The 18603-nt window shown below is 61.5% G+C and overlaps 1 protein-coding gene across 1 annotated transcript in view; it reads right to left on the reverse strand.

The window, feature by feature from the left end:
• Nucleotides 1-18603, reverse strand: part of NPDC1 (neural proliferation, differentiation and control 1) — a 71166-nt gene that overhangs the window by 19555 nt on the left and 33008 nt on the right. The window contains exon 2 of the mRNA XM_075906050.1: nucleotides 13098-13241. Within this exon, the coding sequence (XP_075762165.1) occupies nucleotides 13098-13241 (144 nt within the window). The remainder of the gene's footprint in view (nucleotides 1-13097; nucleotides 13242-18603) is intronic.

The raw sequence follows: 18603 nt of genomic DNA on the forward strand, positions 1-18603 counted from the left end.
GTTTCATGTGATGTGAAAGTTCCACTGAGATGCGATACCAAGTGCCGGCGGTTAGAACCGAGTGACACATTTTTGATGAATCCAGTGCACATCCCTGACAATCCAAAACTCCCCACCTACTCAGGGAGGAGACTCGAAGAGTCGGAACGGAAGCTACACTTTTTAAATAGGTCTCTTCTAGGTTTGCTCTTAGCTGGCCTCTTTCCTGTGCAGTTTCTACTGGACATCTGATTCCGCCACCCAAAGCTTTGACTCTTGCTAATAAACCAGGAGTTCTTCCAAGCAGACTTCCCGGTGCAGGAGTGGAAGATTTGTCGTCCTGAATCAAAGACATCGGGACATTCTGAAGAGGCGGTGGATGGATGCACGTGCTCCTTAAAGGCACAGCAAGGACTCTGAACACGTGAGCTAAAGGGAGTTCCCGCAGGTATCCTGGCTTTTCAGCCTCCCCTCTGCTGTTCCTTGTGCTTTTACTGGCAGCATTTCTCTCCCCGGGTCCATGCCCAACAGACCCCCACAAAAACAAAGCCACTGCGTGGAGAAGAAGCTATCTAGGCAGTGCTGCCAAATGCAAAGGAGGTGGGTTTGGAACAAACGGATACAAATAAACAGCAATAAGTCCTCAGGCCCAGATGGGATTCACCTGAAAGTCCTCAAGGAGCTCCGCTCTGAAGCTGCATGGCTGCTAATCGTAGTATGTAACTACTCGTTCAAATCAGCTTTTGGACCAGGTAACCGGAGGGTAGCTACTGGGATGCCAATGTCTAAAAAAGGCTTTAGAGGCAATCCCAGCAATTACGGGGGGGAAACCTAACGTCAGTGCCCGCAAATGGATTGAAACTACAGTAGAGAACAGAATGGTCAGACATAAACCCAGGGGATTTGCCGGGGAAGAGTTAACCACATGGCTTTAGTAATGGGAACATGCCGCACCAAGTCTATTAGGGTTCTCTGGGGGGGGGGGGGGGGGGGGGGGTCAACAGGTGAACAAAGCGACACAACGTACTTAAATCTCCAGAAACACTTTGCCAAGGTCCCCATGAAAGGTTCTTCAGCAAAGGAAGCTCTCATGGGATTAGGGGGAAGGTCCCCCGATGAATCAGTAACTGGTTAAAAGATGGAACACAAAGGGTAGGGATAAAGGGTCAGTTTTCAGAAAGAAGGTAACTAGTGGGGTCCCGCTGGGGTCTGTACCGGACTAGCTCTGTGCGACACGTTCACAAATAACCTGGAAAAAGGGATAAACTCTGCACTGGTGAAATTTGCAGACGATATAAAATTACTCTGAAGAGTTAAGTCCAAAGCGGCCTGTGAATAGTTACAAAGCGATTTCACAAACCTGGATGAGTCGGCAACAAACTAGCAGATGAAAGTCAATGGTAATAAATGCAGAGACATGCACATTGGAAACCGTAATCCCAACCACAGATGCAAAACGACGGGGACTAAACGAGCTGTTGCCATGCAGAGATTTCTTGGAGGCACTGTGGATAGTTCTCTGAAAACATCCCCTCAGCGTGCAGCAGCAGGCAAAACCAATCAAAGCATGTTCGGAATGATTAGGAAAGGGATTAATAACCGGACAGAACACACCACGTTGCCTGGACGCAAGTCCACGGTGCACCCACAGCCTGAACCCTGTGCGCAGATCTGGGCGCTGCATCGCAAACAGATGCATGTGAATGGAAAAGCTCCAAAGCAGGGCAACCCAAAGGAGGGCATGGAACAGTTGTCTCTTCTCCTCACGTGGACGCTAAGGGGAGAGGACGGTGGTCTATAGTCATGCCGGGTGTGGAGACAGCGACTAGGGAAGTGCGATTTACTCCGGCACAGAACAGAGGAACTAGGGGGTCACCCAATGAGGTGACGAGGCAGCAGGTTCCACCCAGACAGCGGGAAGTACTTCCCACGGTGCACAGCAGGCGGCAGAAGTCTTTGCTGGGATGTCCAAAACCGAATCAAGATTCAAAAAAGAGTTCGACTAGTTCACGGAGGGCAGGGCTATTGAGTGGGATGAGCAGGGGCGCCACACCGCCTGCCGAAGTATCCCATGCCCAGTGGTGGGCAAGATGGGGTCCGTGGGCCAGATGTGACCTGCCAAGCCATTTGATCTGGCCTGCAACTGCCTGGCCGCTCCCCTGCCCCCAGGCCAATCAAGACCTGGGGATGGGGGAGGGTGCGAAGTCTCCTTCCCCTGCCGGGGCACACAGCACCAGTTCCCTCTTGGCACCACGTACCCCCGGCAGGGCAGGAGAGCATGCGAAGTCTCCCCCCCCACCCCGCCACCTCGTAGGGGCCAGCCGCGCCTAGGAAGAACAGCCCCTTCTGCTGGAAGCCCCGCCCCTTTCACCCGAGGCTCCGCCCCTTCAAGGAGGCAGCCCACAACTACAGCCAAAATGCATGAAGTGGCCCTCCTGCAAAAATGACTGCCCACCGCTGCCCTGGCCTCGGCCTGCCGAAAGCTGGGGTGGAGACTGGTGGACGCATCACTCGGAAGCTCCTGGCATTGGTCCCTGTTGGAAGACAGGCTAGTGGGCCAGATCCACCGGTCTGACCCGGCAGGGCTGTTCGGGTTTGGCCAGCCCCCTGCAGTAAGGCAGGGCCGCGTCCGCCCTCGCCGGTGCCCTTAGTGACTGGCCGTGGCTGGCGACGGACGCTTCCAGCTCACAGCAGCACAGACAGCTGGCGAGTTCGCGCTCCGGAGGCTGGGCCCAGCGCGGGGCACAGCCAGGGTTAATCTGCAGGCCTCTCCTCTTACGCAACCCCTGACAACGCTGTGCGCCAAGGCACTCCGCTCAGCCCTCGCTTTCTTCCGCGAGGCCCGGCGGGGCTCCCGCCGCACAGCCCCACGCCAAAGGGCCCGCCCATCAGTCTGTCCTTTGGCGCGGACCAGCCTGCCTTTACGGAGCTTTGCAAAGCTCACTCCTCTGCTATTTCCTCAGGCTGCAGTAACCGCGTGGCCCCCCGGCCCAGCCCCGGCCCCCGGACACACAACAGAACGACGGTCTCCTGCCCTAAAAAGCTGACACTTGTCTGGAACCGGGGGCTGGTGCCTCCCCTGGCAACGATAGCTCAGTCCCAGGGGACGGCTGCATCCTCGACTTAGGAAATAAGGCAGCGTTGCCGGGTGCCTCTACCCACCGACACGCTCGTCTGGCGCCCTACGGGAGCCCTCTTACCTCTGTGGCGGTAGAATCCAGGGGGAATGTGCCGCACCGGCGCGCTGATGCTCACCGAGACCAGGACGCAAAGGCACTCGGGGAGGAAAACTTGACTGAGTTTCATCTTGAGCAGAATTAAAACACCCCAAGGAGCCCTTGGAGCAGGCGAGTGGCAAGGCAGCAGCGATAAGGCACCAGCCGCGCTCCGCAGTGCAGGCAGCGGTGTTATTCTCGGAGCTCTTGGCTCTGTGCAGGTGCGTGGGCTGGAAGGGGGAACACTGGCTCGTTCGTACTCTCTGCCACCAGGAGCGGCAGCCAATCGCAGGGAGCCAGGGCAGACAAAAGGGACAGCTGGGATTTTCAGATCCGCATCACATGAGCGGCACCTGGGAGGAGGTTCGCTCTTTGGAGCCAACCCCCGTTCATCCCGGAGGCTGAGGAGCGGGGCTATTGGAGGGCTCCGTCTCTCGGCAGGTCCTTGCGCTCAGGAGCTGACGAGGCCGAGGGAAGGGATCTGGCTGGGGGGAGGCCGAGGGAAGGGATCTGGCTGGGGGGAGGCCGAGGACAGGGCTTCCACGGGTACCCCAGGGAAAGCTGGATGGCTCCACCGTCTCCAGGGCCCCGTATGCCTTATGCCGGGCTGGCACGGCCAGGCTGCTCTCCCCAGTGCGGGGCCAGGGAGAGCAGCTCGAGACTGGGAAAGGGCACCCAGATCCTATCACTCGGGATTAAGGCCGAGGCCCCTTGTGCCCGTCACGCGCCCGTTTGTCTGTGCAGACTGAGCCGTGCTGGGCGGCTGCTGATCATGGAGGGAGGGAGGGCGAAGAGACAGCTGGACAGGGACTATGAGGGACCCTGGAAGAACCATGTGGCAATACCAGCCATGGCCAGCAGAGGGCAGGTGAGCACCAGTGAGTCGCCCTGGCAGGCTGGGTCTCCCCCCCCCGCACGCCCACACGACGCTGCATCCCCCCCCCGCACGCCCCCACGGCACTGCATCGCGCCCCCCCCCCGCACGCCCACACGGCGCTGCATCGCCCCCCCCCCACGCCCACACGGCGCTGCATCGCCCCCCCCTCACGGCGCTGCATCGCCCCCCCGCACGCCCCCACGGCGCTGCATCGCCCCCCCCCCCGCACGCCCTCACGGCGCTGCATCGCCCCCCCCCCCCCGCACGCCCTCACGGCGCTGCATCTGCATCCGCCCCCCCCGCACGACACTGCATCGCCTCCCCCCACATGCCACCACCGCACTGCGCCCCTTCCCCCAGGCATAGCACTGCATCCACACACACACAGATGCAGTGCTGCGTCCCCCCCCAGTACACTGCTGCATCCAACCCCAAACCCACAGCAACACTGCACTGCACCCCCCAATACTGCACTGCATTCCCCCCTCCCCACAGTGCCGCACCCCCCATACTGCACTGCATTCCCCTCCCCCCACAACCACATGGCACCGCACCCTCCAATACTGCACTGCATTCCCCTCCCCCCACAACCACATGGCACCGCACCCCCCCATACTGCACTGCATTCCCCCTCCCCACAGTGCCACACCCCCCATACTGCACTGCATTCCCCTCCCCCCACAAACACACAGCACCGCACCCCCCAATACTGCACTGCATTCCCCTCCCCCCACAACCACATGGCACCGCACCCCCCAATACTGCACTGCATTCCCTTCCCCCCACAACCACATGGCACCGCACCCCCCCACACTGCACTGCATTCCCCCTCCCCATAGCGCCGCACCCCCCCATACTGCACTGCATTCCCCTCCCCCCACAACCACATGGCACCAGACCCCCCCACACTGCACTGCATTCCCTTCCCCCCACAACCACATGGCGCCGCACCCCCCCATACTGCACTGCATTCCCCCTCCCCACAGTGCCACACCCCCCATACTGCACTGCATTCCCCTCCCCCCACAAACACACAGCACCGCACCCCTCAATACTGCACTGCATTCCCCTCCCCCCACAACCACATGGCACCGCACCCCCCAATACTGCACTGCATTCCCTTCCCCCCACAACCACATGGCACCGCACCCCCCCACACTGCACTGCATTCCCCCTCCCCATAGCGTCGCACCCCCCCATACTGCACTGCATTCCCCTCCCCCCACAACCACATGGCACCAGACCCCCCCACACTGCACTGCATTCCCTTCCCCCCACAACCACATGGCGCCGCACACCCATACTGCACTGCAATCCCCTCCCCCCACAACCACATGGCACCACACCCCCCACACTGCACTGCATTCCCCTCCCCCCACAACCACATGGCACCGCACCCCCCACACTGCACTGCATTCCCCTCCCCCCACAACCACATGGCACCGCACCCCCCACACTGCACTGCATTCCCCTCCCCCCACAACCACATGGCACCGCACCCCCCCACACTGCACTGCATTCCCCTCCCCCCCACAACCACACTGCACCACACACCCCAATATGGCACTGCATTTCCCCTCCCCATGGCACCGCACCCCCCAATACTGCACTGCATTCCCTTCCCCCCACAACCACATGGCACCGCACCCCCCAATACTGCACTGCATTCCCCCTCCCCACACCACACGGCACTGCAGCCACCCCCCACCAGGCATCGACCCCACCCCCGCAGCGCCGGAAACACGCACGCCGACACGGCGCTGCGTCCGCCACGGAGGCTGACATCACTGACGGGCGAGGGTTGGGAGTCGCTTGTTATTTAAACAGCTGCAGGGAGCTCCCAGCCCGGGGCCGCGCCGCCCCCCAGGCCCACGCCCGGCTGCTGGCTCTGCGCGGCCACGCAGCAGGGTTGCTATGGCGATGGAGACGAACAGGCTGCATCTCTCGTCGCCGCACAGGCCCCGTCAGAGCAAGCTGGGAAGCGCCTCCGAGGACGTGCAACCTCCCCCTCCCGTGCAAACCAGAGCACCAGGCACGAGCCGGCCCCCTGCCTCCCAACGACCACGCGCCTCTGAACGAAACACCGAGCGCCCGCTAGCCACCGGGCCCTCCCCAGAACCCCCTCCAAAGGGGGCAGGAGATCCACAGGCCCCGTCGACTCTGCCTTGGGGCTCGGCCCCCAGGCCCCCAAACACCCTGCACAAGTTACCCGAGCGCGAGAGCCACACAACGGCACTGGAGAAAGATGGGGAAACTGAGGCTCGGACAAGATGGGGAAAACTGAGGCTCGGGGGGCTCTGCCCTGCAGAGCTGCGAACAGACCTCGGTCTCCAGACTGCCAGGCCAGGGCAGAGCACAGCATCCACGAGAGCTTCCCTCGTGGTGCCCAGCCAAAGCGCTTCAGCCTGTGATCTAGGGGCTCCTGCTGGCGACATCACGACCGGGTACCTCTGCCCATGGCCGGCCCAGCTCAGCTGACTCCAGTGCCTGGGGCTTGGGCTGGGGGTCAGAACTACAGTGTGGGCGTCTGGCTCCGGGTGGAGCCCGGCTCCGAGGCCCTGCCTGCTCCCGGGTGCTCAGATGCCAGACTCCAGCCATGCCCAAATGCCTCCATGGCTCAGCCCCCAACCTGAGCCGCACTGTCCGGGGGCAGAGCTCCGTCCTGGGGGGTTTTACTGCAGTGGCGACGTGCCGGCCGAGCCCACTTGCGCTCTCCCCGCACGGGGAGCTCTCGCTGGCTCCGCCCTCGAGACGGTTCTGACCGCCGCTGAGCGCCCGGGGCGGGCTGTGTTCTGTCGGCGACCACAGCCCCGTTCAGAGGTAACCCCCCAGCCCAGGCCAAGGCAGACACGGCCGAAGCGTTACGTGGCCCTGGGTCAGCCGGGCAGGCAGCCCCAGAGCGCGGAAATCCATCTGCAGAAACTCCGGTTCGGGGCAGCCAGTTCGCCGAGTGGCTTAGCAGAAATCCTCCTTTCCATGGGAAGAATTCCTAGTTCAAAAGCCACGTGAGGCCTCCCCGGAGCAGCATGCCACTGCCCCGAGGGACCCGGCAGCCCCGGGCTCGGTTTCCCGCTCTGTCCCCACGGGAAGCCACGCCAGCCTCTACAAGCCTCAGTCTCTCCGGCTGGCCAAGGGAGACGCACCTCAGCCTGCTGCTGACGTGCACGGAGACACTTGGCTAGAAGATGCTGCAGAAAAGCCAGAGCTGAAGGCAGGTCAATCCGGGGCAGAGCGGCTCTGCGAGAACGGACAAAGGTGACGCGCCGCCCACGTCCCCCGAGCTGTACCTGGCAGCTTGGCTCCGGCCATGGCACCTGGGAGGCGGGGAGGAGAGGTGCCTCAAACGGTTACTGCCACGGACACCTGCCACTGCAGGCCTATTAGAGAGTTTCCACTTCGCTGGGCCGGGAATTGAGTGCACAGAAACGCGGCACGGCTCCGGGCGGGGCCACAACCGTCGCCACGCAGCACCATGGCAGGACCGGCGCCGCCGGCTACCAGGCTACCAAGGGGAACCTCCTAAGATGCCTCCGGCTCTAGGCATCTCACAGCCCAACGTTCTACTCCTGTCCACACGAGGAGCCTTGCGCAGCATTTCACCCCAAGTGGGGGAGCAGCTCCTGCCTGGGAGCAGAGAGAGGCCGGGCAGCGAAGAGGCCAAGTGAGGAGCCTGCAGAGGCAGGTGCTGCTCGGGCCTTGCCCCCGGGGGTGGGAAGAGGGGCCCAGACCAGCTGCCACGTGTCAGCTCCCCGGGGCGCAGCACGTCTCCAGGCGGGGCACTCACTGGCCAGCAGAGGCGGGCGGGCCGTTTCCTCGCACTGCCTCGCTCGCGTGCTTGGATCGGGAGCCCCGGAGACGCCAGGCGCACGGAGCAGCACCTACGCCAGCCTCGCCCCCCCCCCCCCCACGGGGCAGCACGAGTCTTTGCACGTCCTCGGGCCAGAGCACGGGGCGGGGGCAGCCCGGGAGGTGCAGAACGCGCCGGAATTAATGTGCAGGCCTCCACACCGCGGGGGGCGCGAGGGGCTCGTTTCCCCACTGCACTGGGGTCGGGATCGAGCCTGGGAACCCTGCTTCATGGGAATCCACTGACGCCTCACCCTGACTGGCCACTAGGGGTCACCGCGTCACCATTCCCACCAGCCGCCGGGCCGTTTCTCTGGGGGTGCACCCACTTGGGGTGCCGGGCCCGACTAACAGCGCCGGGCTCCGGGGGCCGAGACTCAGCCAATGCAGCTGCACTGGCCGCCTGACTATCCCTTGGCACGGACCGGACACGCTCGGCGGGGCTGCCCGTGCGCCCGGGCCCCAGGCTGCATGGCACGCGGGGACCAGCAGCATTTGGATTCCCCTGGCCAGCCCCTTCCTGGTCCCCCGAGGCCGGCCACAGACTCAGCGTCTGCACGAAGGGCTCCCGCGCCCCCAGAGCGAAAGCACAGGCCCCTGCCCGGCCGCCCAGGGGTCTTGGCCGAGGCTCATCTCAACAGCCAGGGCCGGCGCAGAGCGAGGAGAGCCAGCGGCGGGGCTCGGGGCGGGGCTGCGGGGGAAGCGCGCTCAGAACTTTTGCCACAAGTCCAGGCCCAGGCCCTAAGCTCCCTTTTCCTGTCCCACTCTGGGTACGTCGCAGGGCAGAGAGCCGGCTCCCTTCTGCTCTGGAAGAGGCTCCGATCAGATGCCTTTGAAGAGCAGAGCTGAACTCCCCAGCTCTGAGCCCGGCAAACGCAAGGCGAGCCCTTCTCCGACCCATCCACCTCTGCAGCCTCCCGCGCTCCCGGCACGGCTGCTGCAAACCTCAGCCGACCCTGGTCCGAGACGCATGGTCCCCCAGCGTCTCCAATTCCCGCTGAGCTGGGGAGAGAAACCAGGAGTCGCCTGGCCTGGGAGGCCCGACTGGGTTTGCTAGCCAGCCTTCTGCCCTCCCGCTAGGTTTGGCCTGGCCTCTCCCGGAATCAGCCCCCGTCTCCCAGTGACGAGTGGACGCAGCCCTGGAGATCCGAAGATACTTTACGATTATGGCCCGGTGCGTGTGAGATCGCCGGCCGCCGGCCCCGCGCTGCAATCCAAACGAAGCCCGGCACGGAGCGTTACCTTCACCGGCCAGCGCTAACCCCAGCCTGCCTGGCGACCCCCGGCAGCACCGTCACCCAGGCCGAGCGTGGCTGGGATGCCAATGGGTAACCGGGTGGCAGCCTCGCAGGGGCGGGATGGGGGGCAGAAGCGGGAGCCACAGCCCTGCAGTGCGGGGCCCCCTCCAGCCTGGCTGTGGTGGGGGGGGCACTCCAGCCTAGTGGGCTGCATGGCCCCCCTGCCCACCCCCTTTTAATCAATTCACCAGTTACACCTAATGAAATGAACCTACCAAAACCTGCCAGTTGCCCCTGGAGAAGCAGCCGCCTCCCTTTCCAACGGCCGATCCCGCGGCCCGGGGAGGAGACGGGCGAGCAGGGCACAGAAGCCCAAGTGGATTGGGTGTCGGGTTCTCCCCACTCCTATGAGCCATGCCCCTGCTTGGCCCAGCCCAAACCGCCATCGGGGAAGGGGGGACACAGCCCCCCCAGACAGCCATGCTCCCTGGCCGGACTCACCCCCAAACATCACTTGCGTGAGGGTTTGGCGCTGTGTCACCGCCTGCACTGTGTACCGCCCACCAGGCTGCGGCCGGCGCCGGCAGCCTCTCGCCCCCCTCTCCAGGCCCCCCCCAGCTAATGACAGAACTGACATCAGTGCTCTGCGGGCCCACGGCTCTGACTGTAACCAGAGGCCCTGCAGTGATGGGCTCTGGGGGCGCTTGGTAAGAGCCCAACAACGAGCCAGGCGAACAGGCAGGGCTGGTCTGAAGCGGCGCAGGAAGGACGTGGACAAAGAGCTCAAGGTCCTATTGTTGGGATGTGACGTCGCCGCTTCGCTTCCCAGAAGGGCCGACAACCAGCCAGCGGCATGAACCGGCGGGGAGGCGCGGCAAAGCCGGGAGATGGGTCCAATAGCCTTGGGGACCAGCTGCCCCCTGTGGCGAGAGCCCCCCCGAGGCAGAGAACAGAGGCTGACACCAGCGGGAACCGGCGGCTGAGCCCTGCTCTCCCCAGCTCCGTTGCTCAGGCTGCGAAAACGGTCAGGCCCTGTGCGCCGCAGCACGGCCACCCACGGCTCTGCTGGAGGGTGGATGGCAGAATTCTTCCCTCGGGCCACGCCTGAGCCGTGGCTTTAGGACGCCGATGGAACCCCCCTGCCCTTGCTGTAGCAAACGTCCCATGCGAGGGGGGCAATCGATAGGGTTAACGGTGAAGGGCAGAGGCTACATAGCTCCGGCCTGACCCCATCCCAGGGACACCGCTCCCGCATCCGGCTTGTGGAGAACAGGCACCAGGGGTCACGGCTGCTGGAGTGAATGGCTCGCCCCAGTCGGGCACGGCGCAGGAGCCAGCCGGGATGGGCGTTACGCTGGGCCCAGCATCGACCGGGAACCCCTCCTGGGCCCTGCAGGCGGAGCGCTGGCCAGAGGAGGGCGCTGCCGGCGGCTGCGGGGACGAGGGAGAAGACGCCTGCTCCCGACCTTTCCTACCCCAACGCGGAGGCCCAGCAGCACAGGCCGTGCCGGGCAGCCCAGTGACACGACCTGCCTGCCGCTGCGCCCAGGAGGGGCTTCACACAACACGCGGGCGGCCGGCGGCGGAGGAGAGCGCCAAGGGAGCGCAGCAAAGCGCCCTCCGGCGCCGTCTCCCTGGCAACAGCAGGTGCCGGCCCTAGCCCCCACCGCAGGAGACTGTCCCGCGGGGGCGCTGTGCGGCACGGCGCTCTCCCCATGGGGGTCGGTCAAACGCTGGGGGGAGGGTCCCGCGCCCGGGGTCAGGGCTCACGCTGCAGCCTCGCTAGGGTCCAAGGCCAGCAGGCACCACGGCGCCATCTCGTCCGGCCTCCTGCGTAACAGGCTGGAGGCCTGGCCCGGAGTCAGCCCGCAGCAGACGTGTTCGGAAGGTCCAGCTTTGACGGAGTCCCACTCTGCGATGGAGCATCCGCCACGGCCCGGGGAGCTGCCCCCGCGTCCGACCCTGCCTGGCTGTCGCTTCAGCCCCTGGGCCGCGCTGTCACTGTCTCTGGGCCACCTGAGTCCTCTCCTCCCGCTCCGCCTGTAGCCACTAGGGCCAAGGCCCCTTTAGCTGGAGCCATGAGTCTCCTCTCTAGGGCAGGGTCTCTCCCGGCTCTTCTGAGCCTTCTCCAACAGGTCAGCATCCATCCTGGACTGCGGGCACCAGACTGGCACAGGACTCGAGCACTGCGCCCCAGCGCCAAACCCAGAGGTAAACCCACCTCTGCGCCCACGCCCGGCCCCCTGCGTCCGCATCCTGGCCCTTCTGGCGACCGCGTCTCCCTGGGAGCTCACGTCCCACTGAGCCTCCACTGCACGTCCCGTGGAAAGGCTGGCGAGTGGCCTTTGGGACAGAGGTGCTCCCATCTCGCCCGCTGCTCTGGGCACCACCCTCGGGGCTGCTGGGCGCCCTTCCGCCCTAGCTGCTGGCCCTGGGAAGAGGCGTCCTAGGGGCACAGGGCGGTCTCAGCTGGGGAGCCCTGGAGAGGCTAAGCAAGTGGCCCAAAGCCAAGCATCAGAGCCCAGCTCCTGCTCCAGCCCCTAGATTGGAATCCTGCCCCCCTCCGTGATCAGACCTTCCCGCCATGCTGGCGCCAGACCCAGGGCCCCTGCTCATCAGTAAATGGGGGAGGGGTTCCCACAAGGATTATGCTCTTACAGGAGCCAAGCAAAGGTTCCTTGACACCCAGCAACTTCGCTGCGCTTGAGGTTTGCCAGGGCACCTCACCGGCATCTCAGTCCCCCGGAGGCAGCGGGCACGTCGGACTTCTCCGCCCCACAAGCCCCTGGAAGGCAGGGGGCTTGCAGTGCCCCAGGAAAACACTCAGCTCATTGGAACGCCCCCATGCTGCAGGGGAGCCGTACCCACAGTTGGACTCCCCTCCCCCTCCCGGCTCTTCCCACAGCCCCCCATGAGCCAGGCAGCAGAGCGGGCTGGGGGTCAGAGCAGAGGGACCAATGGCTCCTTCCCAACGGCAGACTAAAGGAAGGAGGCCTCCATCCGTCAGGCCAACGCGCCGCGACCCTCCGCTGTAGGCCAAACACGGGGCGTCCGTGGCACGCACAAGCCTCCTGGACTCCAGTTCAAGTGCAAACCCCCCAGAGATCTGCTCGGAGGGGCGCAGCCTGGCGACTAGCGAGCCGGCTCCCAAAGCACCATTCTCCTGCCGGCTGCGAGTTCCTTGTGGGGAACCCAACCCCGCCAGCTCCCATTCCCGTGCGGAGGAAAACACCGCAGGGCTCTACGGCCACACCCGCTCCATGCCGCCCGGCCAACAGCCCTGCCAAGAGCCCCCGGGCTCTGTGATGCGGGGGGGGGGGGGGTGTAATTCCTGCTGCTGCTGCTAATCCATCCCCAAGGCTGACGTGCTTGCGCAGTGCAGACTGCTTCTGGGTGCCGCTACTGCACCTGACTGAGGGCAACCAGGCCTTGCCATCTACCAGACACTGGCCGGTCTCTCCCGGCAGCCAGCTACGCTCAGACTTGGCGTCAGCCCCAGCACAGCGAGGGGTCTGGGCTAAGCGACGTGGTGCAGCCGCGCAGGCGGGGACTCGGAGCCGACCCGCACAGGCCCCCGTGCGAACGAACGAACGGACGGACAGCAGACGTCAGCCAGCCACGAGCGGGAGTCCTAACTCCGCCGGTATCCGCTCCATACCCACAGGTATCCGCCTGTGCGGAGACGCGGGCTGATCGGCGGGATCCGCGAAAAGGAGCAACGACTGATACAAATGTACCCGGCAGGGATCTACCAATGCAGCAGGCCCTGCTTCACGCCACCACGTGCAGGGTGCCCCCGCTCCGCACCACATTCAGTCACGGATCCGATTTCACAAGCCCATCGAAGGCAGCGTGGAGACCGGCACGGGCGGGGGCGAGCGCGGCGCGTGGAGGGCGCTTACGCGGAGCCAGCAGGACGGCCCGTTGCCCACACACACTTACCAGCGGAGGACCATTTCCTCTGGACGCAATGGCCATGTCCATCTTCCACAAACTGCTGGAGGCAGGGGCCGCAGGCATGGGACCCGGCCGGGCAGAACTCCCTTCGCTGCAGGGCGCAGTCCAAGCTCCGCGGGCAGGACTCCACTGGGCAAAGGAAGAGAGAAGAGATCTCATTGAGTTTCCCCGTGGGCGATGCAATGAGAGTGCGCGGCCGTGAGGCTAAGCTCAGAGACTACACTGCTCAGTGCTATGCCAGAGCAGACCCCAGAAGGCCTCCGCCCTGTCCCGCAGCTCTGCGTTTCCAGGAGCCCAGGCGGCCCGGCAGCTCAGCGCTGCTCACAGAGGAGTGTCTCTTCTACAAAACGGTGCGCGGCCAACTTGCATTGCTGCTCTGTCGCTGAGCGCCCGGCCCATCCCTAGCAGCAAGGTTGCCTCTAAGCTGCGTGGCAGCACCTCCCTGCAGCTGCTTAATCAGCCCCGCCCAGTCAGGCAGCAACATGCGCCCTGAGCCCCTGGCTGGGCGGGGCTCATTCAGCGGCTGCGGGACCGTGCCCCTGCACAGGGAACCTTGCCTAGCCCAGCTCCCTGCTGTGGCTTACCAATTACTAGCCCTGGTAGCAGATAGTCTGGAATTTACAGAGTGTCGCAGACTGGGGCGGGGCGTTCGCAGGGTGACTCCCGCCCCATGGAATTCCGAGTCATCAGAAACTCAGGGGACCCCAATCCATGCCTGGTTTTGATCAGACCTAGGAAACCCACAATCCGTGGGGGTGCAGCCATCCAGGGTCTCCTGGAAGACAACACCTCAAGTGATCCAGCTTACAGGACCGGTAGCCACAGCTTAACCTGCACCTGTTAATTAGACACGGCTTAATGATGTGCCAGGAGCATTATACACTGCAGTGGGGGCACATCCCAAACTCGCACAGACAGGCACTCCGGTCTATTTGCCAATGACTAGCGAACAGCCCCACCTCGGACCCTGGCCCGGGGCAGACCTCCACGCTCTGTACAGACGGGCCCAAAGGAGAACTATTCCCGCATGGACTATTCATCCCTCACGCCGAGCCTGGCTCCTGCCTGACAGCCACCAGCCAGCCCCCAGGGCAGCGAGCCAACAGCTTTGCCGCATGCTGATGAGGCAACAGGGCTTTCGGTCTTTGGGCTGTCAATTTCCAGCACGTCCCTGATCCCGGAACAGCCTCCAGCCCCAGACAAAGGAAGACTTGCTGCTTGCAAATGCCACCCCAGGGGCAGCCAGCAGGGGGTGCCAAGCAGCTAAGAGTCAGTGTCTTGCTCAGAAACACCACGCAGAACCACAGTTCTTGGAACAATTTCCGTTACGGGCAGCGTCTCTCAACGTCTTCCAATTAGGGCCCATTAGACACACGGCTCGACTCCACAAAGAGCACGCAGAAGCAAGCTGCCGTGATTTGCTCATATTATTATTCCGCACGCCACCGCTAGAGAAAGGCTGAAGGGCTTAATGCAAAAGAGTTTAAGAGCATTAGGAGGTTGAAAACAAAGTCACCGCTGCTTCCGGAGCCTGGTAATTTGCTTATTAGAAGAAAGCAACAGCCGGCTTCAAATAAAGGGCAGGAAGCAACAGGGGAATACTGTATTTAGCAGCGTAATGCACACGCAGACAACACATCAGCACGGCAAAAGCGCAGCTCCTTCCGAATCAGACTCCCACACAGCTGTATCAAATATGGAAATAGCACCAGAGAAAGACAAGGGGTAGAGAGCTAGTCCACTCAACGTGTGGTAATGAGACGCTGGTTTTTCATGGAAGGAATCAGGGCTGTTTTAATGTAGCTGATTTTAGACAATCAGCTAATTGGATACTTCAAGCAGGAGGAGAGAGAGATTAAGAGCTGGAAACTACTCTTACAGGCTGGTGGAAACTATTTTTATTTTATTTGTGGCTTCTTTGGACAGTTTTCTGCAAAAGGTGACTGCTGAAAAACCCAACTTTCTGTGGAAAGCAAAGTATTTAAACACCCAGAAACAGACAAACAAGAGAATTCAAAAAGCTGCAGCGTGTCATGGGAGACGTAGTTCAGGTATCTCAGGCCCCCAGTCTCCAATGGGACGAGCTTCTTAACTGGACTACACTTTCCATGTTGCACTGCAAGGGAATTCACAATGCATCACCGATGATGTAGTCCTGGGGTGCCCAGCTCATAGAAGGAGAATGAGGCATGAGGCATGAGGCATGAGGCATGAGGCATGAGGCATGAGGCACTCAAATGAGCACTCCCATGAAGCGCTGCCCTGAATAGAAATGTTCAACTTAAACAACCACCAATAGTTTTGCAGCACCTTAAAGACAAACAAAACACGGAGATGGTAACATGAGTTTTCATGGGCACAACCCACTTCTTCAGATGACTGGAGTTACTAAAGATCCAGGTTCTCTATAAATAGCTGATGGGCCGGGGGAGGGGGGAAGAGACGGAAAAAAACGGGGAAAGAAGTAGTCAATTAGAGTGTCCATGCTACATGAAGCGGATAGCGATGGTGCAAATTAAGTCCCCATGGTTTGGTTTTCGATGTCATTAGGGTGTGGAATTAACAGCCATCCAGCCAATGCCTTTCCTCAGAGCTTTGCGGTAGGAATCAAACCGGTGAAGGAAGTGAAGTTCTCAGGCTGAAAGACCACGGTGACTGAGATCCACGAACGAGAGCCGGCATCGGAAGAAGTGGGCTGTGCCCACCGAGGCGCCCGACATGTTTGGTCAGTCTCTAAAGTGCTGCAGGACCATTCGTTGCTTTTTAAGTCTTCCCAGTTACAGAATATCCACCCCCCCCCCTCCGGCCCCCCGAGCTTTAGAAATGGTCAGGCTTGGCTTGTTTGCCACGGACACAGAGCCAGCTCCCTTTGCCACACCTCAACAGGGCCTGCCCCGGAGCACTCGCCCTCCTGGAACGGCCCTCGAGGGACCCTCCGTGGCAGGCTCCCCAGCCACGAGTGGCCAGACAAGGATGAAAGCACCAAGTGTGCAGCTGAGCTCATTTTACTTCAGTCTCAAGGGTCTTCTTGGGGGGCCTCCCGTCATAGCCCTGCTGCCCGGGAGGGCTCGCAACACCGACACGTGCCACGCCAAGCTGCCTGGCAGCTGTCAGGCCGTTTCATTATCCACGGAGAAAGTGGATCAAATCGTCCCCGGCACAACCAGTTCTCCTCGGGCTGCCCCGCCAGAGGGCTCCAAGCAGCCGTGCTCCTCAAGCCCAGCAGGAAAGACAGGCCTGGGGCAGCCCCAACAGGGAGGGGGGCAGTGTCTCGGCTGTTTGCCCACACACTCCTCTGAGCCGGCGTCCGCACGGCCGCGCCACACAGCCACGGGGCAGTGGCGCTGGCGTGTCTGCACTGACCCCGCGGACTAATCCAGCTTGTGCCAGTGCATCATGGGAAAAGCAGGGGGAGGAGGCCGGAGGCCACAAACGTGGAGCATCAGCCCAGGGTGTGCTGCTGCAGATGCTGCCACTGGCCCACGTGAGAGCTGGGGCAGAGCCCCTCTCCCCAGGGAGTCCTGTCCTCACACGGAGCCCGTGACAGGAAGCCACCCCGTGCCTGCCTAGGGCCTGGGCAGAGGCAACGAGATTGGCTGCCGTGAGGAGTGCAAGGGGAGTAGCGGGGGCTCCCCCCGGGCCTGAGGTAGCGGAGGAAGAATCCAGGCCTGGAGCTCTGGGCTTTCCTTGCTGAGGAAACGGAAACGAGGTGGGCGGGGTCGTCTCTTTGCGGGACCGGCGTCTGCTGGGGAGAGAGATGAACTTCCCGGCTCTCTCAGAGCTGGACGGGACCCTGAAAGGCCAGCGAGTCCAGTCCCCTGCCCTCACAGCAGGCCCAAGCACCATCCCTGACAGATTTGCCCCAGATCCCTAAATGGCCCCTCAAGGATTGAACTCACAACCCTGGGTTTAGCAGGCCAGTGCTCAAAGCAGAGCTAGCCCTCCCCCCAGGGCTGGCCAAGCGTGTTTCCCCCCAGCCGAGCGAAGGCGGCCCTCTCCCGCCTTGTCTCCTGGGACCCGCGTGGCTACCCCGCTGCATACAAAACAATTAGCAGAGCGCCGCAAGCCGGACCTCGCCTAGTAACCTGCTGGGGGGGGGGGTCACTTGTCTGGTAAATCCAGGGACTCCGCATCATCAGTCGGCCACGGCCAAGCCCCCACAGCCGGGCAGCTGGCGACGGGGCACTGACTCTGGAGGAGCACTCGGGGTTCTGGAGCGCAGAACACTTCCACGGCACGCAGGAGGGAGGGGCTGAACGTTTGTGGCCTTTGCAGATGCTGCAGCACTTCCCAGCGGCCGAGGCCGCCCTGAGGCGAGTGGGACAGGAACGCTCCAGATCCCTGCGGCATCTCTGCCCCAACTCCCCGGGGAGTTTGGATTAAGCTTTATAAGCTGCAGTCGCCTACTGGGAAACCGCGATAGCGCTGCCTTGACGCAGGTAGTTTTAAGCAAGTACCTACAAGGAGGAGGGAGAAAAATTGTTCCCCTTGGCCTCTGAAGACAGGACAAGAAGCAATGGGCTTAAACTGCAGCCAAGGAGGTTTAGGTTGGACATTAGGAAAAACTTCCTGCCTGTCAGCGTGGTTACACACTGGAATAAATTGCCCAGGGGGGTTGTGGAATCTCCATCACTGGAGATGTTGAAGAGCAGGTTGGACAAAAGTCAACAGGGTTTCTGTAAAGGGAAATCCTGTCTTTCTAATCTATTAGAGTTCTGTGAAGGGGTCAACAAACATGCGGACGAGGGGGATCCAGTAGATCTAGTCTACTTAGATTTCCAGAAAGCCTTTGACAAGGTCCCTCACCAAAGGCTCTCGTGTAAATTAGGTTGTCATGGGATAAGAGGGAAGATCCTTTCATGGACTGAGAACTGGTTAAAAGACAGGAAACAAAGGGTAGGAATAAATGGTACATTGTCAGAATGCAGAGGGGTCACTAGTGGGGTCCCCCAAGTGTCAGTCCTAGGACCAATCCTATTCAACTTACTCATAAATGATCTAGAGAAAGGGGTAAGCAGTGAGGTGGCAAAGTTTGCGGACGATACTAAACTGTTCAAGATAGTCAAGACCAAAGCAGACTGTGAGGGACTCCAAGAAGATCTCACCAAACTGAGTGACTGGGCAACAAAATGGCAAATGAAATTTAATGTGGATAAGTGTAAAGTAATGCACATTGGGAAAAATAACCCCAACTATATGTACAGTAGGATGGGGGCTAATTAAGCTACAGCTAATCAGGAAAGAGATCTTCATGTTATTGTGGATAGTTCTCTGAAAATGTCCACACAGTGTGCAGCAGCAGTCAAAAAAGCAAATAGGATGCTAGGTATTATTAAAAAAGGGATAGAAAAGATGAAGAATATCATCTTACCGCCCCTATATAAAACTATAGTACACCCACATCTTGAATACTGCATACATATATGATCTCCTTACCTCAAAAAAGATATTTTGGCATTAGAAAAAGTTCAGAAAAGAGCAACAAAATGAT

The sequence above is a fragment of the Pelodiscus sinensis genome, chromosome 22 (genome assembly GCF_049634645.1).
Source record: "Pelodiscus sinensis isolate JC-2024 chromosome 22, ASM4963464v1, whole genome shotgun sequence".
NCBI classification, from domain to species: Eukaryota; Metazoa; Chordata; order Testudines; family Trionychidae; genus Pelodiscus; species Pelodiscus sinensis.